The 23104-nt window shown below is 47.7% G+C and overlaps 1 protein-coding gene across 3 annotated transcripts in view; it reads left to right on the top strand.

Annotated features, from left to right (window-relative positions):
- The first annotated feature begins 1509 nt into the window (after nucleotides 1–1509).
- MCF2 (MCF.2 cell line derived transforming sequence) overlaps nucleotides 1510–23104 on the top strand; it is a 112250-nt gene continuing 90655 nt past the window's right edge. For 2 of the 3 annotated variants that reach the window (XR_006710782.1, XM_045471350.1), the window contains exon 1: nucleotides 1511–2003. Coding sequence is in view for 2 of the 3 variants with exons in the window: in XM_045471350.1 (XP_045327306.1) it covers nucleotides 1688–2003 (316 nt within the window). In the remaining variant the exon portion in view is untranslated. Of the gene's footprint in view, nucleotides 2004–23104 lie in introns of all 3 variants that reach the window. The other variant, XM_045471352.1, reaches the window with a different exon arrangement.

Below are 23104 nucleotides of genomic sequence, written 5' to 3'. Positions count from 1 at the left end.
TTTATTATGCTAAGTAGAGCCTTCTCTACCCCATGATTATAAAGATAGCCTCCTATTTAGTCATCCAATACTTTTATGGACTGCTGTTCGTACTTCTTTTTCTTTTTGAGAGAGAGAGAGAGAGAGAGAGAGAGAGAGAGAGAGAGAGAGAGAGAGAGAATCCCAAGTAGGCTCCACACTGTCAGTACAGATCCCAACCCAGGGCTGGATCTAAGGAACCTGAGATCATGACCTGACCTTGAGATCATGACCTCAGCTGAGATTGAGAGTCAGACGCTTAACTGGACTGAGCCACCCAGGTGCCCCGGTTTTTAACTTAAAATAAACTCGCTAAAGATCAACACAAGTGTAGTGCTGGTGGAATTCTTAATACCATCTTCTCCACAACGGAGGGGACAATTGTAAACCTTTCCTCCCCTGCCCTCAGCACATATTCCAGAGAAGGGCTGGAAAAGTGTCTGCCTGTTGACTTAACACACTCAGAGAGCGCTTACCCTGGCCAGAGGGAGAGGTGTGTGAGCGTGTGCGGGAGCGCGCTTTCCCCCCTTACTTTTGTACTTGCCCGCACCCACTTTCCTCGGGTATAAATCAGGGGCTCCCCACAGAGTGTATACAAGATCCACCTGGAAGGACTGGCCTGTATAACATCAGACCCCTCTTCCCGACAGAAACCTTTGAAAAAGGATAAGGATTAAAGAGAGAACCGGCCCTTGCAATTCCCACAAAGACTTCTAGCACTGAAGCAAAATTGGGGGCGAATCCCGGTGGCATTGAGTCGGTTTCAGACTTGTGCCGTGTTGATACTGACATTCCCTGGCCTCTCCTCAGCAGGCCGCGGGTTCCTGGGGAGGGCTCCCGCGGGTCCTGCTCATTGCAGGCACTGCGGAACCCCATCTCTCCTCTGCCCCATTTCCCACTTGGCTTCTTCAGGGGGGTCGCCTCCTCTCGCCTTTCGGTTTTCTTGTGGCCTCTATACTCCTGTGCTCTAAGACCCGCGAAGATCCCCAAGTCGCTGAGGGACGGCAGCCCAGGTGTCTGTACCGCGTGCTTCCTAGGACCCCGGCGTTTTGAGAATCGGGGATCTGGAAGGCAAGGGGCTTAGCATCCCCAAGAGATCCGACTGGTGTGTGTGTCTGCGTTGGGGGCGGGGAGGGCATCTTCAGGCTGCAGCACAGACCCTTTTCAGACCATCCAGGGCCAGTCTCTGGGCGCCAGCTGGGACTGCGGTCCCGCTGGGGCCACCCGCCCGTGCGCTCACTGAGCGACGCCCCCGCGCGGCGGATCCCCGCCTGGCCGCTGCGGGCGGGGATGCTGCGGAACCGTCGAGACCTGCAGGAGTTGCCAGGGGAGTGCGAGGCCGGCCGTCCCCTCCCACCACGCGTGCTCGCCGGGCCCGGCCTTCCCGCCCCTGACAATAGGCGTCTCTGCAGGGGTCCTCCCCGCGGGCGCCTTGAGTCCCTCCTCCGCCTCCTCCGCCTCCTCCGCCTCCTCCGCCTCCACTCTTCTTCCTCCGCGCAGCTAGGAGGGGGCGTGTGTGCGCTCCGCGGAGCGGTCGCTCTCGCTGCGGCAGCCGTCCGAGGCAGTGCGCCGGGGCCCCAAACTCCGAGCAAGTTCCCGGGCTCCGGGGACGCGCGCGCGCGCGCCCGGGCTGCGGAGCCGGTGGTGGGCCCCCTTCGGTCCTGCCCGGATGCGACTGGGCGGACGCGTGGCGGAATTCCGGGGTCCCGGCCCGGACTCCGAGGCGGGGGTGGCGGCGGCCGGCTCCGGGCCCCACCCGGGCGCGTCCACGCCGCCGGCCCGGTCCGCGCGCCTGGTCTCGGCGCCCCGGCCCTTCGCGCTGTGCAGGGGGATCCCGGGCCTGCCCCCGAACCGGGACGGCTGCACGATCGTGCCGGCCGCCCAGGCCGTCCCTGGGCAGGTGGCCATGGCCCCGCAGCGCGTGAGGATATCCGAGAAGTACTGCCAGCGCTACCTCTGCCTCCTGCATGCGGGCTTCGTGGCAGGTGAGTTCCCTCCCCGCGCCCGCCGCCCGGCCGCCTCGGCTCCCCGCTCCCTCCCCGGCGCGGCCGGCCGGCGCGCACACTTTGTTTGAGCTCGCACCCCGCGCACCCTTCCCCACTGCGGGGGGCGCCCGTTGTTCCCCGGGCCGGGCGCGGCGCGGCGCGGCGCTGCGGGCGGGCGGTGCGGGGAGGTCTCCGCTGCCGCGTGTCACGGGAGAGGTGGGGCCGGACGGCTTCTTCCCGGTCCACATCCCGCGGACCCGAGACAGGCCTCCCCCGGGCCGCGCTTCCCTTCTGCTGGTCCCTGAATGCCGGGAAAGTGGGGGGGGGGGGGTGGTGGGGGTGGCGAGTAACACGTGCCGGGGAAACCTAGTCCAAAAAGGCGCTGGGATCCGCGAGCCGCAGTTGGAGGAGGGGTAGAGAGACGGTGCGGCCGCCGCCGGGGCTTCCCTCCCGCCCCCCTCCCCCCGGAGCGGTGCATGTCCCCAGCCAGTCCGCGAGCCTCCTGCCTCCTGGGGTCCTCACTCCGATGGCAGAAGTTTTGGTGTGTGACAGGACGGACAGACAAAATCGCCCGCCGACTCACACAACTTTGGGTGCCGCCGCCGCGTTTTGGAAAAGGGGCGTGAGCGGCGTAACGTGGCCTTGGCCGCTTGCCAGCCGCGGGGCGCGTGCGCGTTCACCTAGTCGGAGGTGCCGGGTTCCCCGCGGGACCGTGCAGACCGGGGCGTGGGGACACCCCGGGGACGGGGTGCAACTCTGGGACCTTAAGTTCAGCCGAGGCTTTCGGGACAGATCTGCGAGGCACCGCGGTCCGCCCAGGTTGTGGTTTTGGTTTAGCAGGTGCTCAGCCTTGCGGTGGGAGTTTGGGCATCCGGAAAAAAAAAAAAAAAAGAGTTGGCAATTTTCTGCGCATCAGGGGGTCACAACACACGTTCCAAAGATTCCTCCTTATTCAGGGTCATCCGCGAGTCCAGAGGAGGCCGCCACACAAACCCCTTTACTTAGACCAGAGTAGGTCGGGACGGCCATCTGTGCACCTTCGGAACACAGAACTTGTTGGTCTTGTCCGTTTGGGTTTTGAGGCGGTCAGTAGTGATTTCTAGATGTAATAAATCATTAGGGGGCAATGTGGTGACGGACGCAGATATTAAGTTAGCGCTGCTGTGAAATCCAAGCTGACATTTCTACCGCTGGTGATTTCCCTTATTTCTACATTGTGAAGTTTCATCTTCCGGTATTGTGGAAGGCTCCTGCACGTGGGCAGGTCCCCGTGGCCTTGGCATCATGGCAGAGCACGGCACCTAAATAATACCAGTTGCTGTGCTGTCTTTACAGGGGCTTGCGGTAGTTTTCTGCCTTTCGGCATTTTTGGCAGGAATGCCTTTCACCTTGTGGATCAACAAAGTGTCCTGGAAGTAGTGCGTACCCGTGCTGTTAGAACACAGGCCATGGTACCAGAATTTTATGCGTGAAAAAGGATTTCATGTGTTTTTCATATATTTTAAGAATGCTAATGTATTTAAAAAACGTGTTTACAGTGATTTTCATTGTGGGGCAGAACTTCCTGAAAGATGGTTTCACTAATGATCGTTTATAAACTGCTCACTACCAGGAGCATGGTACCGTGTAATAAGCTAAAGTACACGTGCTTGTGCAGTACCTGCTGGGGGCCAGCCAGAGAGGGAATGGTTGTCTCTATTTGAGTCTTCAGGGTGGACAGTTTGCAAGTGCACTGGGGGCGGGGGATAGAGTGGTGGGGATAGGTAGGGAGAACGGTATTCTAGGCAAAGGAACTAAGATTTGCAAAAATAAGCAGAAAAGGGGCAGCATAGTAGGTTTGGGGAATTGTCTTGTTTTTTAATGATTGGAGTGCAAAATGTGGAAAGTACAGGAGAGAGAAATTTGGAGAGGTAGGCAGGGACTGGATCAGGCAGAGCCTTGTAATGCATACGAAAGGGCTTTACTTCATTTGTAGGGCAATGGGGGAGCCAATGGAGAGGGATACAGCAAGGTTGCTGCATATGGTTGTACAGGTTGTGCACTGCACAACCCTTAGGGGCTCCATTCACATTTACTGCACCATGAACAATGCCCTCGCTAGGACTGCACAGTGCGTGGTGTGCACGGTGATCAACAGTGGCAGCGCATGGTGGGGCTTCTTGTTTTTACAGATCTCACCCTGGCATTTGTGTGGAGGACACAGTGTGCGGACAACGCGATAGAGAGGAAGCTGTGAGGTAGGGCGGCCAGTTAGAAGGCATTTGTAGAAAGCCGAGTAAGCGTGCACTGAGTCCTGGACTGAGTCCGTTTTGGGACCTGGGGCAAGCTTGGAGAATTGAGAGGGTACAAGTGATTTGACTCGGTGACTGGTCGTGAGGTTTGAGGGACAGGGAAGGAGACCCATTAATCCCAGATTTCTGCTTAGGGTGACTGGGTGGGGGAGGAAGAGCACGTTTTGGTTCAGTTTTGGGGGTGTGGTTTCTGTGGAACATTCAGAGAGAGCTGGCCAGTAGGTCTTGAGCTGGGAAGAAGCAAATCTTTTTTTTTTTTTTTTTTTTTTTTTAATTTATGTATTTATTTTGAGAGAGAGAGAACACACAAGTACGGGGAGGAACAGAGAAATAGGAGAGACCATCCCAAGCAGGCTCCGCACCGTCTGCACGGAGCCAGATGCGGAGCTAGATCCCAGGAACCCGTGAGATCATGACCTGAGCCTAAATCAAGAGTCAGGTGCTTAACCGTTTACACGGGTTATCTCGATAACTGAGGAAGTCTAGCACAGAAGTAGCCCACACTTGGGGTGCCTGGGTGGCCCCGTCGGTTGAGCATCTGACTCTTGATTTCAGCTCAGGTCATGATCCCAGGGTTGTGGGGTCGAGGCTTGTGTTGGGCGTTGCTCTGAGGGTGGAGCCTGCCTAAGAGTCAGTCTCTCTCTCTCTCTCTCTCTCTCCCTCCCTCCCTCCCCCCCTCCCCCCCTCCAGTGCTCTCTCCGTCTCTCTCTCTCTCAAATGAAAACAAATAGCCCATAGTTTATTATAAAATTACCTTTTGAGCTTGTCCTCAAATAAATGCTGCTCCCCCCCCCCCCCCAGCCACACCTTCCTTACCCGAGGATGGAAAGAAAGAGGAAAAAAGAAAGTAATGTTTTACAGTCCTTACAGGACAAAAGAATGCAAACTATACCTTGGATAACTCAGATAAGTAGTTGTGAGCACCTGCTCTCCGGAAGGTTTATTTTGTGAGGGCGTACACGTCGCATACTGAGTAATTAACTTGTGTTGTCATCCACACATCTTCTGGAGCTACGCCCTTACAAAATCAACACGTGTTCCACATGACTGAATGTTTCTGGGTAAACGAGGTTTAGCACTTTTGGTGCTTGATACATCCCCCTCCCCCACCGTTGTCCCCAAATCTGTCACATTTTGGGTGGAAAGCCTTTCGGAAAGATGATTTAGTCTCCTAACTCCTGAACCTGGTGATAACTGCATCTTTTTTTTTTTTTTTTTTGACTCAAGATTATTCTTATAATAGCATTGGTTATTTTATTTTAATTTTTTTTTCAACGTTTATTTATTTTTGGGACAGAGGGAGACACAGCATGAACGGGGGAGGGGCAGAGAGAGAGGGAGACACAGAATCGGAAACAGGCTCCAGGCTCTGAGCCATCAGCCCAGAGCCCGACGCGGGGCTCGAACTCATGGACCGCGAGATCGTGACCTGGCTGAAGTCGGACGCTTAACCGACTGCGCCACCCAGGCGCCCCAACATTGGTTATTTTAAAGTGCTGTGTATAGTGTTGTCTCAGGGGCTCCTAAAGTCTGGAGGGTTGTTTGTCCCGCCATTAGATTGGGTACAGATAGTTCTGCCTCTTAATTTGTAATGCCTGCTTTTCTAATCTTTTCATATATCCCCTGTCTGTTAAGTCTCATTTTTTGCTGCTGTTATTTTTTTTAAAATGTTTTATTTATACTTGAGGGAGAGAAAGCCAGCAGGGAAGGGGCCGAGAGAGAGAGAGAGAGAGAGGGGGGGGGGGCGACAGAGGATCTGAAGTCAGCTCCCTGCCCACAACAGACAGCCCAAGAGGGAGCTCAAACTCACAAACCGCCAGATCGTGACCTGAGCCGAAGGTGAATGCTCAACCCCCCGAGCCACCCAGACGCCCCTACTGCTGTCGTTTTAAACTGTTTCTGGGGTGGTTTGTGAGTTCGAGCCCCGCGTGGGGTTCTGTGCTGCCAGCTCGGAGCCCGGAGCCTGCTTCGGATTCTGTGTCTCCCTCTCTCTCTGCCTCTCCCCCTGCGCCTACTGTCTCTGTCTCTGTCTCTGTCTCTGTCTCTGTCTTTCTCTCAAAAATAAAAAATAAAACCATTTAACAAACCCCCACAACTTTCTACCAACCAGCAGTCCGTGTCTAGTCCTCTGGTTCCTCTGCCATTGGCTTCTTCTAACGTGCTGCTCTGAGCAGGCATGCAGGTGACGAAACCCGTTAGAATTGTCTGCAAAATAGGAGTAAATAGATTATGAGTGGGGCCTCGGGGAGTCTACTTCCATGAATGTATGTGACTTTCACACTTGGACTCTGTGCTGTCAGTTCTGGTTGCATAAAAGCCTTTTATTTTCTGTTTTTCTCGTTGCTGGTTGTGTTTTGGAGGGTTGGTGATGTTAAGTAAGTTATCCGGAAAAGCCCGTGTTCTCCTGTCACGTGGGGTAGTAATATTTTAGTTTCTTGGAAAACAGACAAATGCGTTTGTTCAAGATCTGTCAGAAAGTCAAGGTGCCTTTTTTCCATTGCATTTCTCGGGCCCCAGGAGGCACCTCAGTCTTAGACGTCGCCCCCCCCCCCCCCAAGGAAAGCAAACATCCCTATTACAGCGTCTTCTGTAACAGGCACCCTCTGGGGGTGACAGAACTGCCCCTCACCTGCCCCGGGGCGGAAGCGGGTCAGCCCCGGAGGGCGAGATGCCCCCGATCTGGCTGCGGTCAAGGTGAGTCTCCCCTCTCTGTTGCCGCCAAGGTCTTGTCCCAGAGGCAGCTCGCTCCTGGCAAGAGGCCAGTGTCACAGCAATTTCTCCTACTTAGTTTTCACCCACAGCATCCCCACGTTGTATGTGTATGACACACGTAAGGATCTGACCAGCTGGCGACTCCAGCACCAGGAAGGTGACGTGGAACAAACACCTTACGACTCGGGGGGGTGTTCCAGGCAGAGGGGACCGTGGGTGTTAAAAGGCCCTGACACGAGAGAATACTGACAAGTTCAAGCCACAGGACAGGGACGCGTGTGGCTGAAACACTGTGTTTTGCATTCGTGTGTGTGTGTGTGTGAGAGAGAGAGAGACAGAAAAATAAATAAATGAATAAACTGCAAAAAAAAAAAAAAAGAGGAGGCCATTAGGATTGGTGATGGTGGCTGGAACCAGTGCGGTGGTGACAGAGGTGGTGAGCAGTGCTCAGATTCTGGATCTCTTGAAGGTGGAGCCAAAAAGCGTTTGCCAAAATGCTTCGGTTACAAGGTCCGAGAGAAAGAGGAGGGATTGTCATCGGTGGAGACGGACATGTGTGCAGGGGGAGCGGGTCTGTGAGAAGAATCGGGAGGGCGGGGGTCTGGTTTGGCACCTGTTCACTCGGAGGCGCCTGCGTGCTGTCCTCGTGGAGGTGTCAAGTAGGCGATGGGACGTGGGGACCTGGTATTTGAGGAAGGGGCCTCAGACGGGGGTGTAGGTTTGGGCGCCATCAGGCTTCTAGGTGGTGTTTAAAGCCTGGACGCGCGAGCGTAGATGGAGAAGAGGTCAGTCATGAGAGACCGTTGTTTGTGTCCCAAAGCAAAATGTACTTGAGGAGGAACGAGGGCGCAGAGTGGAAGCACTGCTCCAAAAAGACAAAGCGTTGCTGGGATTTGTTGCTCAAACGTTCGTGCTGTCGGATTGGCTCCCGGGTCCCTTGGACTCATCGTGTTCCTTTGCTCACAGTCTGGAACCGGTGTAATCTATGCCTGGGGGTGGAGAAGAGGTCTGTGCTCAGAGCTGTCCAATGAGAGAAGCTACAGCTTTAACGGTAACTGATCCTACTTTACTGGGGACACGAGATCGGTAGTTTATTACACAACCCCCTCCTTTTTTTTTTTTCTTTTTACAGATTCTCTAGTTTACTCTTTTATGGTTTAAATTCATGCCGGAGATGAATCCTTTCCCATCTTATTCTTCCTTCAGTCGAAATATTAAGCAGCTGTTATTGCTTTCCAGTTGAGAACTTTATTCATTTATTTCCTATCGTTTTCAATACCTGGTATAATTTTCTTTTTTTTTTTTTTTTTAAACCATTGCACTTAAAATTTTTTTTTTATTTGAGAGAGAGAGAGAGAGAGAGCATGCGTGTGGAGGAGAGGGGCAGATAGAGATAGTGTGGGATGGGAGGGGCAGAGAGGGGGAGGGGAGGGAGAGAGAGATAGAGAATGAATCCCAAGTGGGCTCCACGCTCAGATCCCACGACCCTGGGATCATGACCTGAGCTGAAATCTAGAGTCTGGATGCTGAACTGACTAAGCCACCCAGGTGCCCCCCCCCCCCATGGTATAATTTTCTAGAAAAAAATTATATCTTAATGGAAAAACCAAAAGCTGATGGCATATTGGAAAGAAGGACCATGGTACACTCACAATTAAGTTTGGGGCTTATCAAATAGTCGAGCCGTGGTTTTCCAAGGTACCCCAGATAGCAAGTATAGTGACGTTTTAATATACTGAAATTTACTCTTAAAAATAGATTATCTTCTCTCTGACTTTCAAATATTTAGTAATGATATTCTCATCTCTGTCATGAAGAGGTTATGTTGGCTGTTAACCCTGCAGATGCTGGGTTTTATCGCAGTACTTAAAATTTACATATGTGTATTCTGTCTCTTGAAAATTATGTGCTAGCACCCGTATGGAGATACATCTACTCTCTTTTCAGATAATTTTCTGCATCATTTTGTTTTTTGCATTATTTTGAAAAGGGAAAGCAAGGAGGAGGAGAAAAGAGGTTTTTGAAAAAATTTTGTTAATGTTTATTTATATTTTGCGGGGGGGGAGGCGCAGAGATAGAGCAGGAGACACAGAATCCGAAGCAGGCTTCATTCAGGCTCTGAGCTGTCAGCACAGAGCCCGATGCAGGGCTCGAACTCACAACCATGAGATCGTGACCTGAACCGAAGTCGGACACTTAACTGACTGAGCCACCCAGGCGGCCCTCAAGGTTTTTTTTTTAAACTGCTTTGTTGAGATATAATTCACATACCATGCAATTAACCCATTTAAAGTATACATTTCAGTGGTTTTTAGGATAATCACAGAGTTGTAGAGTCATTACCAGAAGTTCAGAATATCCCTGTCACCCCAGAAACAAACCTGCCCACCGCTCATCCCGCCAACCCCTGATGGCCGATATTATACAGTGCTTTCTACCTTCCTAGATGTATCTATCCCGGGCATTTCAGATAAATAGAATCATATAATATGTGATGTCTTGGGGCTGGCTGCGGTTAGCATAGCGTTTAAAGGTTCATCCATGTTGTAGCATGTATCAGCATTCATTCTTTCATATGGCTGAATACTACTGCCGTTGTATGAAGATCTATCATATTTTAATGATCTATTCGGTTGATGGACATTTGAGTTGTTTAAACCTTTTTGGCCATCGTGAGTAATATTGCTGTGGATGTTCTTAGACAAGTTTTTGTGTGGATGTATGTTTTCATTTCTCTCTTTAAAACGATTTTTTTTTAAGTTTATTTATTTTGAGAGAGACAAAGACAGCATGAGCAAGGGAGGGGCAGAGAGAGAGAGGGAATCCCTAGCAGTCTCCACACTGCCAAGGTAGAGCCAGGGTGCTGTGGGGGAGGGGCAGAAGGGTGGGGACAGAGGACCCGAAGCGGGCTCCATGCTGACAACAGTGAGCTCGATTGGGGGCTTGAACCCACAAACCGTGAGATCACCACCTGGACCAAAGTCAGACGCTCAGCCGACTGAGCCACCCAGGTGTCCCCCTTTTTTAAATAATACATATTTTTTATGTCAAACGTTTCAGATCTACAGCATTCGATGTTTGCATATACTGCAAAATGATCACATTCACTCTAGGTGACATCTGTCACCATGCATAGTTTACAAAATATATTTATTATAATGAGAACTTTAAAAATTTACTCTCTTAGCAACTTTTTAGCAACACAGAATTATTAATGCTGTACATTAGGTCCCCCGGACTGACTTATTTTGCAACTGGAAGTTTGTACATGTTGACCCTTGTTAAACCAGGCACTACGTCCCTCCCCCCCGCCCCGCCCCCACACCACACAACCACCAGTCTGTTCTCTGTATCTTTGAGCTTGCTTTTTTTTTTTTTTTTAAAGATTCTGCATGTAAGTGAGATCATCCATAATGCCCTCAAGGTCCATCCATGTTGTTACAAAAGGCAACATTTCCTTTTTATGGCTGAATTTATTCCATTATACACACACACACACACACACACACACACACACACACACACACACCAGTTTTCTTCATCCATTCATCTATGGATGGACACTTCATTGCTTCCATATCTTGGCTATCTTGAATAATGTTACAATGAATGTGGGCGGGGTAGGGGCAGATGGTTTTCTGAGTTAGTGTTTTGTCTTCTTTGGGTAGCTACCCAGAAGTGGGGTTGCTGGATCTTCTAGTAGTTCTGTCTTGAATTTTTTGAGGAACCTCCATATTATTTTTCAGAGCAGCTGCACCAATTTACATTCCCACCCCGTAGCCCACGAGGAGCGTCTTTTTCTCCGCATCCTCCCCAGCAGTTGTTATTCTCTTTTTGGTGACGCCCATCCTGACTGGTGTGAGGTCATAGCTCACTGTGTTTTGGTTCGCATTTCCCTGATGACTAGGTAATTGTTTAAGCACCTTTTAATGTACTTCTTGGCCTATTTTTTCTCTGGCATCCTCTGCCTTTGGTGTCCCATATGCGAAAAGCTGGCCTGGGGCACCTGGGTGGCTCAGTTGAGTGAAGCAGCCGACTCTTGATATCTTGATATCGGCTCAGGGCATGATCTCGCGGTCATGAGTTCGAGCCCGTGAGTTTGCGCCGAGCGAGGAGCCTGCTTGGGATACTCGCTCTCCCTCGCTCTGCCCCTCCCCCGCTTACACCCATGTGGGTTCTTGCTCTCTCTCAAAATAAACATTAAAAAAAAGAGAAAACCCGGCCTAATCCAAGATCACAAAATCACACCTATGTTTTCATATGTGTTTTAGGTTTTTTTTTTAATGTTTATTTATTTACTTATTTATTTTGAGAGAGAGAGAGAATGCACACAAGCGTGCACAAGCAGGGGAAGTACAGAAAGAGAGAGGGAGAGAATCCCAAGCAGGCTGCAGGCTATCAGTGCAGAGCCTGTCACGGGGCTCGATCTCATGAACTGTGAGATCACGACCTGAGCCGAAACCAAGAGTTGGAAGCTTTTAACCAACTGAGCCACCCAGACGCCCCTGAGTTTTAGAGTTTTAGCCCTTACATTTAGGTCTGATCCTTTTTGAGTTGATTTTTGTGCATTATGTGAGTTAGGGGTCCAAGTTCGTTGTTTTGCATGCACATGTATCTAGGTGTTCCTAGCATCATTTGTTGAAAGAATATTCGTTCCCGCCGAAATGTCTGAGTACCCTGGTTTAAAATGACTTGACCATAATGTAAGTGTTTATTTCTGGACTCTCAGTTTAATTCCACTGATCTATCCACAAGTCTATCTCATACCTGTATCGCTGTCTTGGTTATGGCAGCTGTGTACGAAAATTTGAAATCAGAAAGCGTGAATTTTTCAACTTCGTTCTTCTGTGTCAAGATTGTTTTGGCTCTTCTGGGACCCTCGCATTTCCATATTAATTTTAGGATCAGCTTGTCGATTTCTGCATTAAAAAACAACTAGCCAGGAGTTTGCTAGGAATTTTGCATTGAATTTGTGGATCAACTTCAGGAATGCCTGAACTTCATTTTTATGAGGTTTCCCTAAATTTGGGGTAGTCACATTTAAAGTATTTGGAAATTAGGAACTCTGATGCGTTCTGGCCCGTCAGTCACTGCTCATTTTGGATGGTTATTCGTCCGTAGTTTTTCATGAGTTTAGGAAGGTTACAGTATACGAACTCATTCCCCTTGTGGGAATTATTCTCGAGCCCCTGCCGAAAGCTTAAGAGGCAACAAAAGAAAAAAGAAAAAAAATATCCACAAGAATTTTTCCAAGGGAGAACAGAAGCTCAAGCACAGACACAAACAGCGAAATAGTCACTGACTCCATGGCCTCCGTGGTCGTGATTCAGCCTTTGTTGTGCAAGTCTGTGTGGGAGCGGGGTAGGATAATCTAGAGAAAATGAGAGGCACGTGTTTTGATACTATGTTGACCAGGAATCTGCAAAGACCTGTCCAGGGCAAGACCTTTTGTCAGTCAAATGTGCCATCCGCATCCCTGCGGCTGGCTGGAGAGGTCTTTTAGGAAAATAGATTGCAAAGCCTAGACCGGTAAGCTTAGGTCAGCTCTGCTGTTGCTTTAAGGAGGAAACAAAACAGTTATTTATCCCTAGTTTTACTTCCAGTAAATCACCACATATGGAGTTCTTTATGAAATGGTTCAGTCCCTCTCAAAATGTACCTGCCTGTAGTTAGGAAAACCTGCTGTCTCCATTGGGTGGCTTTTAATCTGAAGGGGGGAGGGAGGAAAACCTTTCCATAGCTATGCTCTTATTTTTTTTTAAGTTTATTTATTTTTTTTTTTGGGGGGGGGGAAGGGCGGAGAGAGAGTGACAAAGAGAGAGAGAGAGAGAGAGAGAGATTGAGAGCGAGAGAGGATCCCAAGCAGGCTTGCATTGTCAGCGCGGAGCCTGACGTGGGGCTCGAACCCATGAACTGTGAGATGGTGACCTGAGCTGAAACCAAGAAAACCAAGAGTCGGACGCCCAACTGACTGAGCCCCCCCGGGCGCCCCCAGAGCCGTGCTCCTAATTAAACCTACTGCAGACGTGGGCGAGGCCCGGCAATCTGGGACACCAAGCCCTGGGGTAGAGGTCGTCCCTTCCCACCCGCTGTACCTCATTTTCCTCAGGTACTTTTTGGCCCTCTCATTGCTTTCTCTTCACGGTTTCTTCTGTGTAGCTCTCACCTCCTTGCCTAGCGCCTTAGATACTCCTTTTTTTCCCGTGTGTCTCGTGTGTTTGTTTGTTTGCGTGCAGGGAGGAAGCATCTTTTATTTTTCCAGTTTCTTATGTGCTTAAATCATGTCTATATGATGTTTGTCAAACATCTAAACCGCACACGCCCATAAACTAATGAGTTGAAAGTCACCCTTCTGCCGAGCCCAGTCCTACTCTCTGGAGGAAAACGCTAACAGTTTGGCCGTAGGGAATTTTCTGTGGGCATAGATAGTTCAGTAAATATTTGTTGATCACCTTCTACGTGCTAAACACTGTTGGCACGTTTCGCTGAACAAAACAGACACAAATCCCTGCCCTCGGGGAGCTTATTTCTAACCGGTGAGGACGACAATTTAAGAATCCACCCGTATCTAGGTGTTTTACCGAAGTGGGATCATACCCCATGTGTTGATCTGTGGCTTACACGTGAATGCGTTTATTTTTAAATGATTTCATTGTGGAAACTTTTTTACGTTTATTCATCTTAGAGAGAGAGAGAAAGAGAGAGAGAGTGCCTGAGGGGCAGAGAGAGGAGAGAGAGAGAGAATCCCAAGCAGGCTCTGCACTGGCAACGTGGAGCCTGATGCAAGACTCGAACCCACAAACCATGAGACCATGACCTGAGCCGAAACCAAGAGCCGGATTTCGTAATTTTCAAGAAACAAAATACATGCTTTGAAATCATTCTGCTGTGTTACTCGAGCGTTTTCCTTCCGTAGAGCACAAAGGCTACTCCGTCTTTTCAGCACAAAAAAAGCATTTGTCCAAGTTTTGTCTTAGTGGGCCGGGGGTTGAAATAAACCCAGGGAGAAGCTGTCGTACTTGAGAAGGATGCATTCTTTACCCAGTTATCCACACTGCTTCTGTCTGAAGAAGTAGATAAAATTTTATTGAATCTTTCTGTATTTCCTTGATCTAGACGGGACCAATTTCATATTGAGACCACCTCCAGCTACTTAGGAAATTAGTTAAGATGAACAGGAGATTTTTTTCTTTTTTTTCAACAAGAGATTCTAATAGAGACATTGAAGAAACCAATCCTCATTTGTCTGCTATGTGTTTATGGATGTATATGGCCAATGGCTTGAAGATGTAATTTCAGTGTCACTGTTATTAATTTATTGTTATTCAAATGATCTCTTAGAAGTAGAAGTTTGAGGGGCGCCTGGGTGGCGCAGTCGGTTGAGCGTCCGACTTCAGCCAGGTCACGATCTCGCGGTCCGTGAGTTCGAGCCCCGCGTTGGGCTCTGGGCTGACGGCTCAGAGCCTGGAGCCTGCTTCCGATTCTGTGTCTCCCTCTCTCTCTGCCCCTCCCCCGTTCATGCTCTGTCTCTCTCTGTCCCAAAAATAAATAAACGTTGAAAAAAAAAATTAAAAAAAAAAAAGTAGAAGTTTGAACTTTATTTTTTTTTGTATGTTTATATATTTTTGAGAGAGAGAGAGAGAGAGAGAGAGAGACAGAGCCCAAGTGGGGGAGGGGCAGAGAAACAGGGAGACACAGAATCCAAAGCAAGCCCCAGGCTCTGAGCTGTCAGCACAGAACCCGACTCGGGGCTCAAACCCACGAACCACAAGATCATGACCGGAGCCGCAGTCAAGAGTCGGACGCTTCACTGACTGAGCCACCCTGGTGCCCCTAGAAGTTTGAACCTTAAAAAATCAAGTTATCACTTCCCATCCCCCAAAACCGTTCCATGACATTTTCGCACTGGAAATAAGATTTAAAATCAAGTTACACACACACACACACACACACATATATAAAATATGTGTATATATGTTGTATATGTATTTCACATATATATAATTATATGCTGATTTCATTTTTAGTAAGTTGCTAATGACTCTTCTTTGTAAAGCCTGCAGGCAGAAGAAAGCTTGTAGATGCTACTAGAATATTAATTTTAAATAACTTCATGGCCAGAAAGTCTGGTCTGGCAGTGGTTGAGTTGCCTCTCCAAATCTACTTTGGTTGGGTCAACGTCTGCGGGTGATGTCAGCCAGGAGAGTTCTCATTCGGGGACACTGGGTTTTCTGTCTCTCAAGCCTTCATTTGCACTCGCGGCCCGCAGTTAAGGTGAAGCATTAGCTGTTTAATGTATAGTCTGATCAGAAAAACCACAGGGGATGATTTTAAATAACATTTCCTCTGTTTAAACTGAAATGGGGGACGCCCGGGTGCCTCAGTGGGTTAAGGGTCTGACTTTGGCTCAGGTCATGATCTCACAGACTGACAGCTTGGAGCCCAGAGCCTTTGCGGATTCTGGGTCTCCCGGTCTCTCTGCCCCTTCCCTGCTCAAGCTCGCTCGCTCTCTCTGTGTCTCTCAAAACTAAATGTTAATAAACAAACGAACGACCGACCGAACCGAAATGGTGTGATGAGATATCCTTAGACTCGTGGATAACACTTAAAAGTAACGTGTGTGTTTTTGAGGGGCATCTCTGAGTTTGCAGTCGCAAGCCAGATGATGTGACTAATCACAGCAAAATGCAGCAGCCAGCTCTGGTTTTTATTGCCACTTTGCACTTGACAGTTTACAAAAGAGGGTCACGGTTGCTTCCTTAGTTAACACATTCCAGGGACCACAAACAGATGACGTGTGTCTTTCGCATGCCTTATAAGCGAAATAAAGTAAGTCATTTTCATTGGATTTACCATTGCAGATGCTGGGTGTTTCAAAATTAGGTTTTCTGAACCCGAGAAGAGGCGGATGGGCACGGAATAGGAGATGCGGCAGGTAGTTGTGTGGCTGCGTGGATATCGTGAGTTCTGACATTAGTGGGTCCGTCTTGTGTACTTTTATCGCTCGTGCTTTAAATAGCTGCTCTCGAAAGGCCTGAAGTTATAATAAAGATTTAAGAAGAGGCTAAGGTTAATGTTTACCTATTGCTAAGCTAGTATGTTCAGAATTATCTAGTGGTGGCGGTGGCTGTAGTCGTTGGGTACTGTGAGTTTGTCTTTAAGCTCATGTTCAAACGTGTCCCTGCTCATCTGTACTGTGGGCACTGAATTGCGATGATTTGGACGAATAAAAGGATGCCCCTTTGATTTACATGGCTTTTCCCCAAATTTCTTTTGTTACGGAATGAGTAGGAACATTTAAAATTGTGCGATGAAGAGGGTTTTTACGATTTTTTTTAACGTTTATTTTTGAGAGAGAGAAAGACTGAGCGCGAGCAGGGGAGGGGCAGACAGAAAGAGAGGCGGAGAATCCGCAGCAGGCTCCAGGCTCTGAGCTGTCCGCACAGAGCCCGACGCGGGGCTCGAACTCACAGACTGTGAGATCATGACCTGAGCTGAAGTCTGATGCTCGACCCACTGAACCACCCAGGCGTCCCGAAGAGGCTTGTTTTTTTGTTTTTGTTTTTTTTTTTAAACTGTGCTTTCAGAAGCACCCAAGGAAGCTAGTTCTCAAAGACATTTATTTTCAAAGATTTTATTATTTTTTTTTTCAAAGATTTTAAAGTAATCTCTACACCCAGTACGGGGCTCAAAGTTACAACTCAATATCAAGGTCACTCTACTGAGTGAGCCAGAATGACCTTCGAAGACATTTATTTTCATAACAGTTGTATAGTTTTGAAGATGATGGGGATACATTAAAAATAATTTTTTTAATGTTTATTCATTTTTGTGACAGAGAGAGACAGAGCATGAGTGGGGGAGGGGCAGAGAGAGAGGGAGACACAGAATCTGAAACAGGCTCCGAGCTATCAGCACAGCTGACTGTGAACCCACGAACCGTGAGATCATAACTTGAGCCAAAGTTGGCCTCTCAACCAAATGAGCCACCCAGGCGCCCCGATGGGGATACATTTTTAAAAGCACTTTTACTTGGGCGCCTGGGTGGCTCATTTGGTTAAGCGTCCAACTCTTGATTTTGGCTCAGGTCATGATCTCAACGGTTCGTGGGTTCGAGCCCTGCGTCAGGCTCTGCGCTGACAGCACGGAGCCTGCTTGGGATTCTCTCTGTCCCTCTCCCCCACCCCCCCTCCCCCGTCTCTCTCAAAATAAAAAAATAAAACGTAAGCAAAATAAAAGTACTTTTACCAGAGTTCTGGCATCAGTAAAGATTTAATCAATTGTGTGTGGGGGGGACTGTAAATTTATGTTATTTTATCATTGTTTTTTGTTTTTTTGACCGTGGTTGACTAAGGGGCTGCAAAGTAAAATTATTACAAGTTTTTTAAAAATTTATTTTGAGGGAGAGAGCACAATGGGGGAGGGGCAGAGAGAGAGAGAGAGGAAGAGAGGGAGAATCCCAGGCGGGCTGCACGCGGGTGGCACGGAGCTCGAACTCATGAACATGTTCAAGTCACCCAAGAGCTTCAGAGCTGGGGTGAAGAGTAAGAAAAGGCTCCACACTTCAGCTTTTACCTTTTCCTGTCCCTGTGAGCCTCTTCATATTGCGTATTGACTTTACAAGTGATCTTAAAGACGGAGGAGTGAACTTTCCAGACTCGCCACACGGCTGATGGCAATACTAAAAATTTTCCTATCTGAGCGCTACGTACCGGTGCGCAAACCCATAAACATCGGTGTTTGCAGAAGTTGCGGAAATGCCCGCTTCCCCTTCATTTGCGGCACCCGCAAATAGGTGAGATCCGTGGAAAGGTGAGGAAGCTCGCCGCTCTCCTCGTTGGAAGCAGGTCACCTTAGAGTAAGGTGCAGTCACGATCTGAAACTTCGATGCTGCCAGTGAGTCCCAGGAGGTATTCGGCATAGGTTAGGCCATCAAACTATTTCTTTGTTCTTGTTTTGTTTTTCTACATTATCTGTTTTGTGGGTTTAGTGCTGGATGTCCTTTTGTCACTGTGCTCCCAGCATCCTGGGCTCAGTGCTATTTTAACTCCGCACTCTGGGCGGTTACTGCCTCCTGCTCCTGGACCAAGAGCCTTGTGGGGTCCAGGTCAAGGTTTTAAGCGCTTTCTGTGTCTCCAGCACTGCACAGAGCCTGGCATGAGATGGGAGTCTGACGATGGTTTGTCGAAAGGGATACGTGAGTGGTTCATGTGGCTGATCGATAAATGAGAGGCATGTATGTAACGTTGGGTCGCAATGTGGATTCCTGTTTTGTGTTTCCTGTTCTTTCCTTCCATCCTCTCATTTCTTCCTCCCATTTCCCATCTTCCCCTAGAGTTCCACTCGGTGCTGTTGGGGTAAAAACGTCCCACGGGTCCTGCCTTCAAAGCACAATTAAAAGGTTGAGCACCTGAGAACAGCCAGACCTGTGGATTTTCTTCCCTGAATTGGAACCTATTCATTGTCATGTGCAGTGTAAGCAAGTGGTAAAATGGTGTTGAATGCATAGTAGGTACTCAGGCCACACTTCCCAATGTGTGATTTGACATTATATGTGTCTTTTATTTTATTTTATTTTATTTTATTTTATTTTATTTTATTTTATTTTCATTAATGTTTGCTTATTTCTGAGAGAGAGACAGAGCATGAGCTGGGAAGGGACAGAGAGAGAGGGAGACCCAGAATCCGAAGCAGGCTCCAGGCTCTGAGCTGTCAGCACAGAGCCCAACGCAGAGCTCGAACCTGTGAACCACGAGATCATGACCTGAGCCGAAGTCGGACACTAAACCCACTGAGCCACCCAGGCACCCCTGACGTTATACGTGTCTTTAAAGGGACCTCAGAGTTCCTTTGATCTTTGTTGCCACATCTAACTGATTAATTTTCCATTTTAGACTGTGTTAATCGCCGTATTTATCCTTCAGCTCTAGCAGGGTAGAAACTCTACCTGATACCTTTGCTTACTGTTATCGCTAAAACAATTTTTAAGGTGGTTCTTTCGAAGTGGATGCTCCGTGGAAAAAGAAATCTGTAGTAACAGCCAAGGCCAAAACCAAAGCATACCTGTGGTTATGTTGTTGTATGTACAGGTGCTTGCTAATGTTGGTTTTTAAAAATTGTTGCTTAAGTGGTTGGTGGAAGAGATGATCTTATTGTCCTTGAAATTTGCATTTTCCACAGTACAAATGCAATCAAGGACCTTTTCTTTTTTTTTTTTTTTTTAAATTTTTTTTTAATGTTTATTTATTTTGAGGGAGAGAGAGAAATAGAGTACAAGCAGGGGAAGAGCAGAGAGAGAGGGAGACACAGAATCTGAAACAGGCTCCAGGCTCCGAGCTGTCAGCACAGAGCCCGACACGGGGCTTGAACTCACAAACCGTGAGATCATGACCTGAGCTGAAGCCGGATGCTCAACCGACTGATCCACCCAGGCGCCCCAAGGACCTTTTCAAACATGTCGTCATCTTTGTGAAATGCCCGTTTGTGTTATTTTTTTTTTCACTATTCTATGGGGTGATTTGTCTTTTTTTCTTATGGACTTTCATACATCTTTCACATATCCTTGATTCTATTTGTCACTGTGTTTCGCAAATACCCGCACATGGTTTGTGGCTTATCTCGTCATTTTCTTTATGATGTCTTTTGACGAAAGAAAAATTTAAATTTAATGTAGCCTAAATGATCAGTCTTTTATGCTTTGGGCTGCTTGTGTTCTGTATTTTCTCTGATCCGATTCCCAGTGCCAGAGGCTTTGAATCTTTACTAGTGCGTGACCATGAAAACCAAGTCCTAAGTCACCTGGGATTTGGCAGGTGCCAATAGGGCAACTGCTCTTCTCAGTTGGCCCGTCTCTCAGGATCTGCACCCCCGTAATGGTCTTGGCCTCTGAGGATTTCCTTGTTTTTCCAGCTCAGCCATACATTTGAAAGGAAATCTCGTTTTATTTTTTCCTACCATGCTTTTGTGTTTTGTGGCAGGAAGGTTTTTCAGGATTCCTGGTTCCCCATGTAACCAATAAGGGAAGCTCCGCCATGTTTTTCGAACTTGAAAGTTCAAGTTTTATGGTCAAAGAGGAGATCTTCTAAGAGTTTTCCTTGTATACAAGACCTGAGATACGGACAAGGAACCACAACCTATTCCCCCGTTTGCAGATGAACCAAAAGATGGAAGTAGGGGCGCCTGGGTGGCTCCGTTGGTTAAGCATCTTCTTGGTTTCGGCTCAGGTCACGATCTCACAGTTCGGGGGCTCGAGCCCCGCATCCGGCTCTGTGCTGGTGGCGTGGAGCCGGCTTGGGATTCTCGGGTCTTCTCTCTCTGTGCGCCCCTCCCCCACTCCCCCACTCTCTCTGTCTCTCTCAAAATAAATAAGTAAATGTTTATCTGCCGCCTGATTGCTCACTGGGACGCTAAACCTTTAACGTTACAGTGTGACGTTTCTTTAATAATTTCACATTTGTTGAGCACTTGCCATTGTAGCAGGCAGTGTTCCAAGTCTTCGTGTGTACCAACAAGTTTGCTCATTATAGCAGCCCTGTGAAATAGGTCCTATCACCGTCCCCATTTGACCAGTAAAGGAAACTGAGACGCAGGCTGTTTTAGCAGGTCGTCTAGGGTCCAAGGTCCTGCAACTTGCAAGTGCTGAGGGCAAAATTGGGATCCAGGCAATCTGTCCCTGAAGCGTGTGCTCAAAAGTACTGTGGTATATGACGTCTCTAAGAAATATTTATTTGTGTGAAATTGTGTGAAAAAAAATCAGAAGTTTTAAAAAATGTTTTAATGTTTATTTATTTTTGAGAGAGACAGAGACAGAATGAGAGTGGGCGAGGGGCCGAGAGAGAGGGAGACGCAGAATCCGAAGCAGGCTCCAGGCTCCGAGCTGTCAGCCCGGAGCCCGACGCGGGGCGCGAACTCACGAACCGTGAGATTATGACCTGAGCCAAAGTCGGACGCTGAACCGACAGAGCCACCCAGGCGACCCCCCCAAAAATCAGAATTTTATGTGTATACATCACCCAAGATAAAATCCAGAATAAAACCACCATTTTAACCTATTGCTTCTGTGATGTCATTGTGCTGAATCGTTATGCTCAACCTTCATCTTTTTTTTTTTTCCTTAACATTTATTTCCAAAAGTTGAGCTTACTTCTGTTGGTTTTTCGTGATTAACTTCCCAAGGAAGGAGAAGTAGATAAGGTGCATCCTTGGCTCCGAGGAACTTTTTTCTTACAAACACTAATTCTGCCCTTCATTTCTTTCTTTTTTTCTTTTTTTTTTTGTAAGTTTTATTGAGATATAATTCGCTTATCATACAATTTGCTCATTGGAGGTATAAAATTCACTGTTTTAGCACATTTACAGAATCGTGGCACCATTGTTGCAATCAATTTTAAGACATTTCATCATTTCTTCTTTTAAAAAAATTTTTTAAAGTTTAGTTATTTTCAGAGAGAGAGGATGAGTGGGGAGGAGCAAAGAGGTGGAGAGAGACATGGAGACAGAATCCCAAGAAGGTTCCTCACTGTCAGCACAGACCCCTACGCGGGGCTCAAGCCCACGAACCGTGAGATCATGACCTGAGCGTAAATCAAGGGTCGGACCCTCAACCCACTGAACCACCCAGGTGCCCCAACATTTCATCCTTCCTAAAAGAAACTCTACCCTTCTGCCAACATGCCCTCAACTTCTCCATTTCCCTAGCCCTAAGCAACTACGAATCTGCCTGGTGTCTCTCTCCGTATGCCTATTCTGGGTATTTCATATAAATGGAATAATAAAATCTGTGGCTTCCTTCACTTAGCAAAATATTTTCCAGACCCATCCATGTTGTAGCATGTATCAGCCCTTCATTACTTTATTGCCAACGAATGCTCCATTGTATGGATGTGCTACCTTTATTCTTCAGTTGATGGACGTTTGCATCGTTTCTACCTTTTGGTTATTGGGAATAATGCTATTAACATTTCTGTGCATGTTTTTGTGTGGATGTACATTTTCATTTTTTTAAGAATTTATTTTTAGATGAACTCTACACCCAACGTGAGGCTCGAATTTATAGCCCCGACATCAGGAGTCACAGACTCCATCCACTGAGCCAACGAGGCACCCCTGTTTTCATTTTGGGGGAGGTATATGCTTAGAACTAGAATTGTGGGCCATATGGTAATTCTCTATTTAGCTTTCTTTCTTTTTATTTTTTTTTTTAATTTTTTTTTTCAACGTTTATTCATTTTTGGGACAGAGAGAGACAGAGCATGAACGGGGGAGGGGCAGAGAGAGAGGGAGACACAGAATCGGAAACAGGCTCCAGGCTCTGAGCCATCAGCCCAGAGCCCGACGCGGGGCTCGAACTCACGGACCGCGAGATCGTGACCTGGCTGAAGTCGGACGCTTAACCGACTGCGCCACCCAGGCGCCCCAACTTTCTTTCTTTTTAAAAAAATGTTTATTTATTTTGAGAGAAAGAGAGTGCGAGTAGAGGGGGGAAGGAGCACAAAGAGGGAGAGAGAGAATACCAAACAGGCTCTGCATTGTCAGCACAGAGCCTGATGTGGGGCTTGATCCCACAGCCGTGGGATCATGACCTGAGCTGAAATCAAGAGTCAGATAGATGCTCAACCAGCTGGGTCACCCATGTGCCCCCTTGCCTTTTTATTATTGATTAGTAAGTGTTTATGCATTCCAGATGCATATTCCTTAACAGATAAATGATTTGCAAATATATTCCCCCTTTCTGTGGATTGTTTTCACTTTCTTGTTGGTGTCCTTCGAAGCACAAGAGCTTAAATTTTGACAAAGTCAAATTAACTATTTTTTCTTTTGTTGCTTGTTCTTTTGATGTCATGTATATGAAGGTTTTGCTTAACGCAAGGTCCCGAAGATTTATTCCTATATTTTAAGAGTTTTATTGTTTTTAGATCTTATGTTTCTTTTTTTTTTTTTAATGTTTATTTATTGGGGTGCCTGGGTGGCTCAGTTGGTTAAGTATCCGACTCTTGGTTTTGGCTCAGGTTATGATCCCACAGTTTGTGAGTTTGAGTCCTGCATCGGGCTCCGTGCTGTCAGCTCTCTCTCTCTCTCTCAAAATAAATAAACTAAAAA

This window comes from Leopardus geoffroyi, chromosome X (assembly GCF_018350155.1).
Source record: "Leopardus geoffroyi isolate Oge1 chromosome X, O.geoffroyi_Oge1_pat1.0, whole genome shotgun sequence".
NCBI lineage: Eukaryota > Metazoa > Chordata > Mammalia > Carnivora > Felidae > Leopardus > Leopardus geoffroyi.
This window is presented reverse-complemented; position numbering and strand designations above follow the sequence as displayed.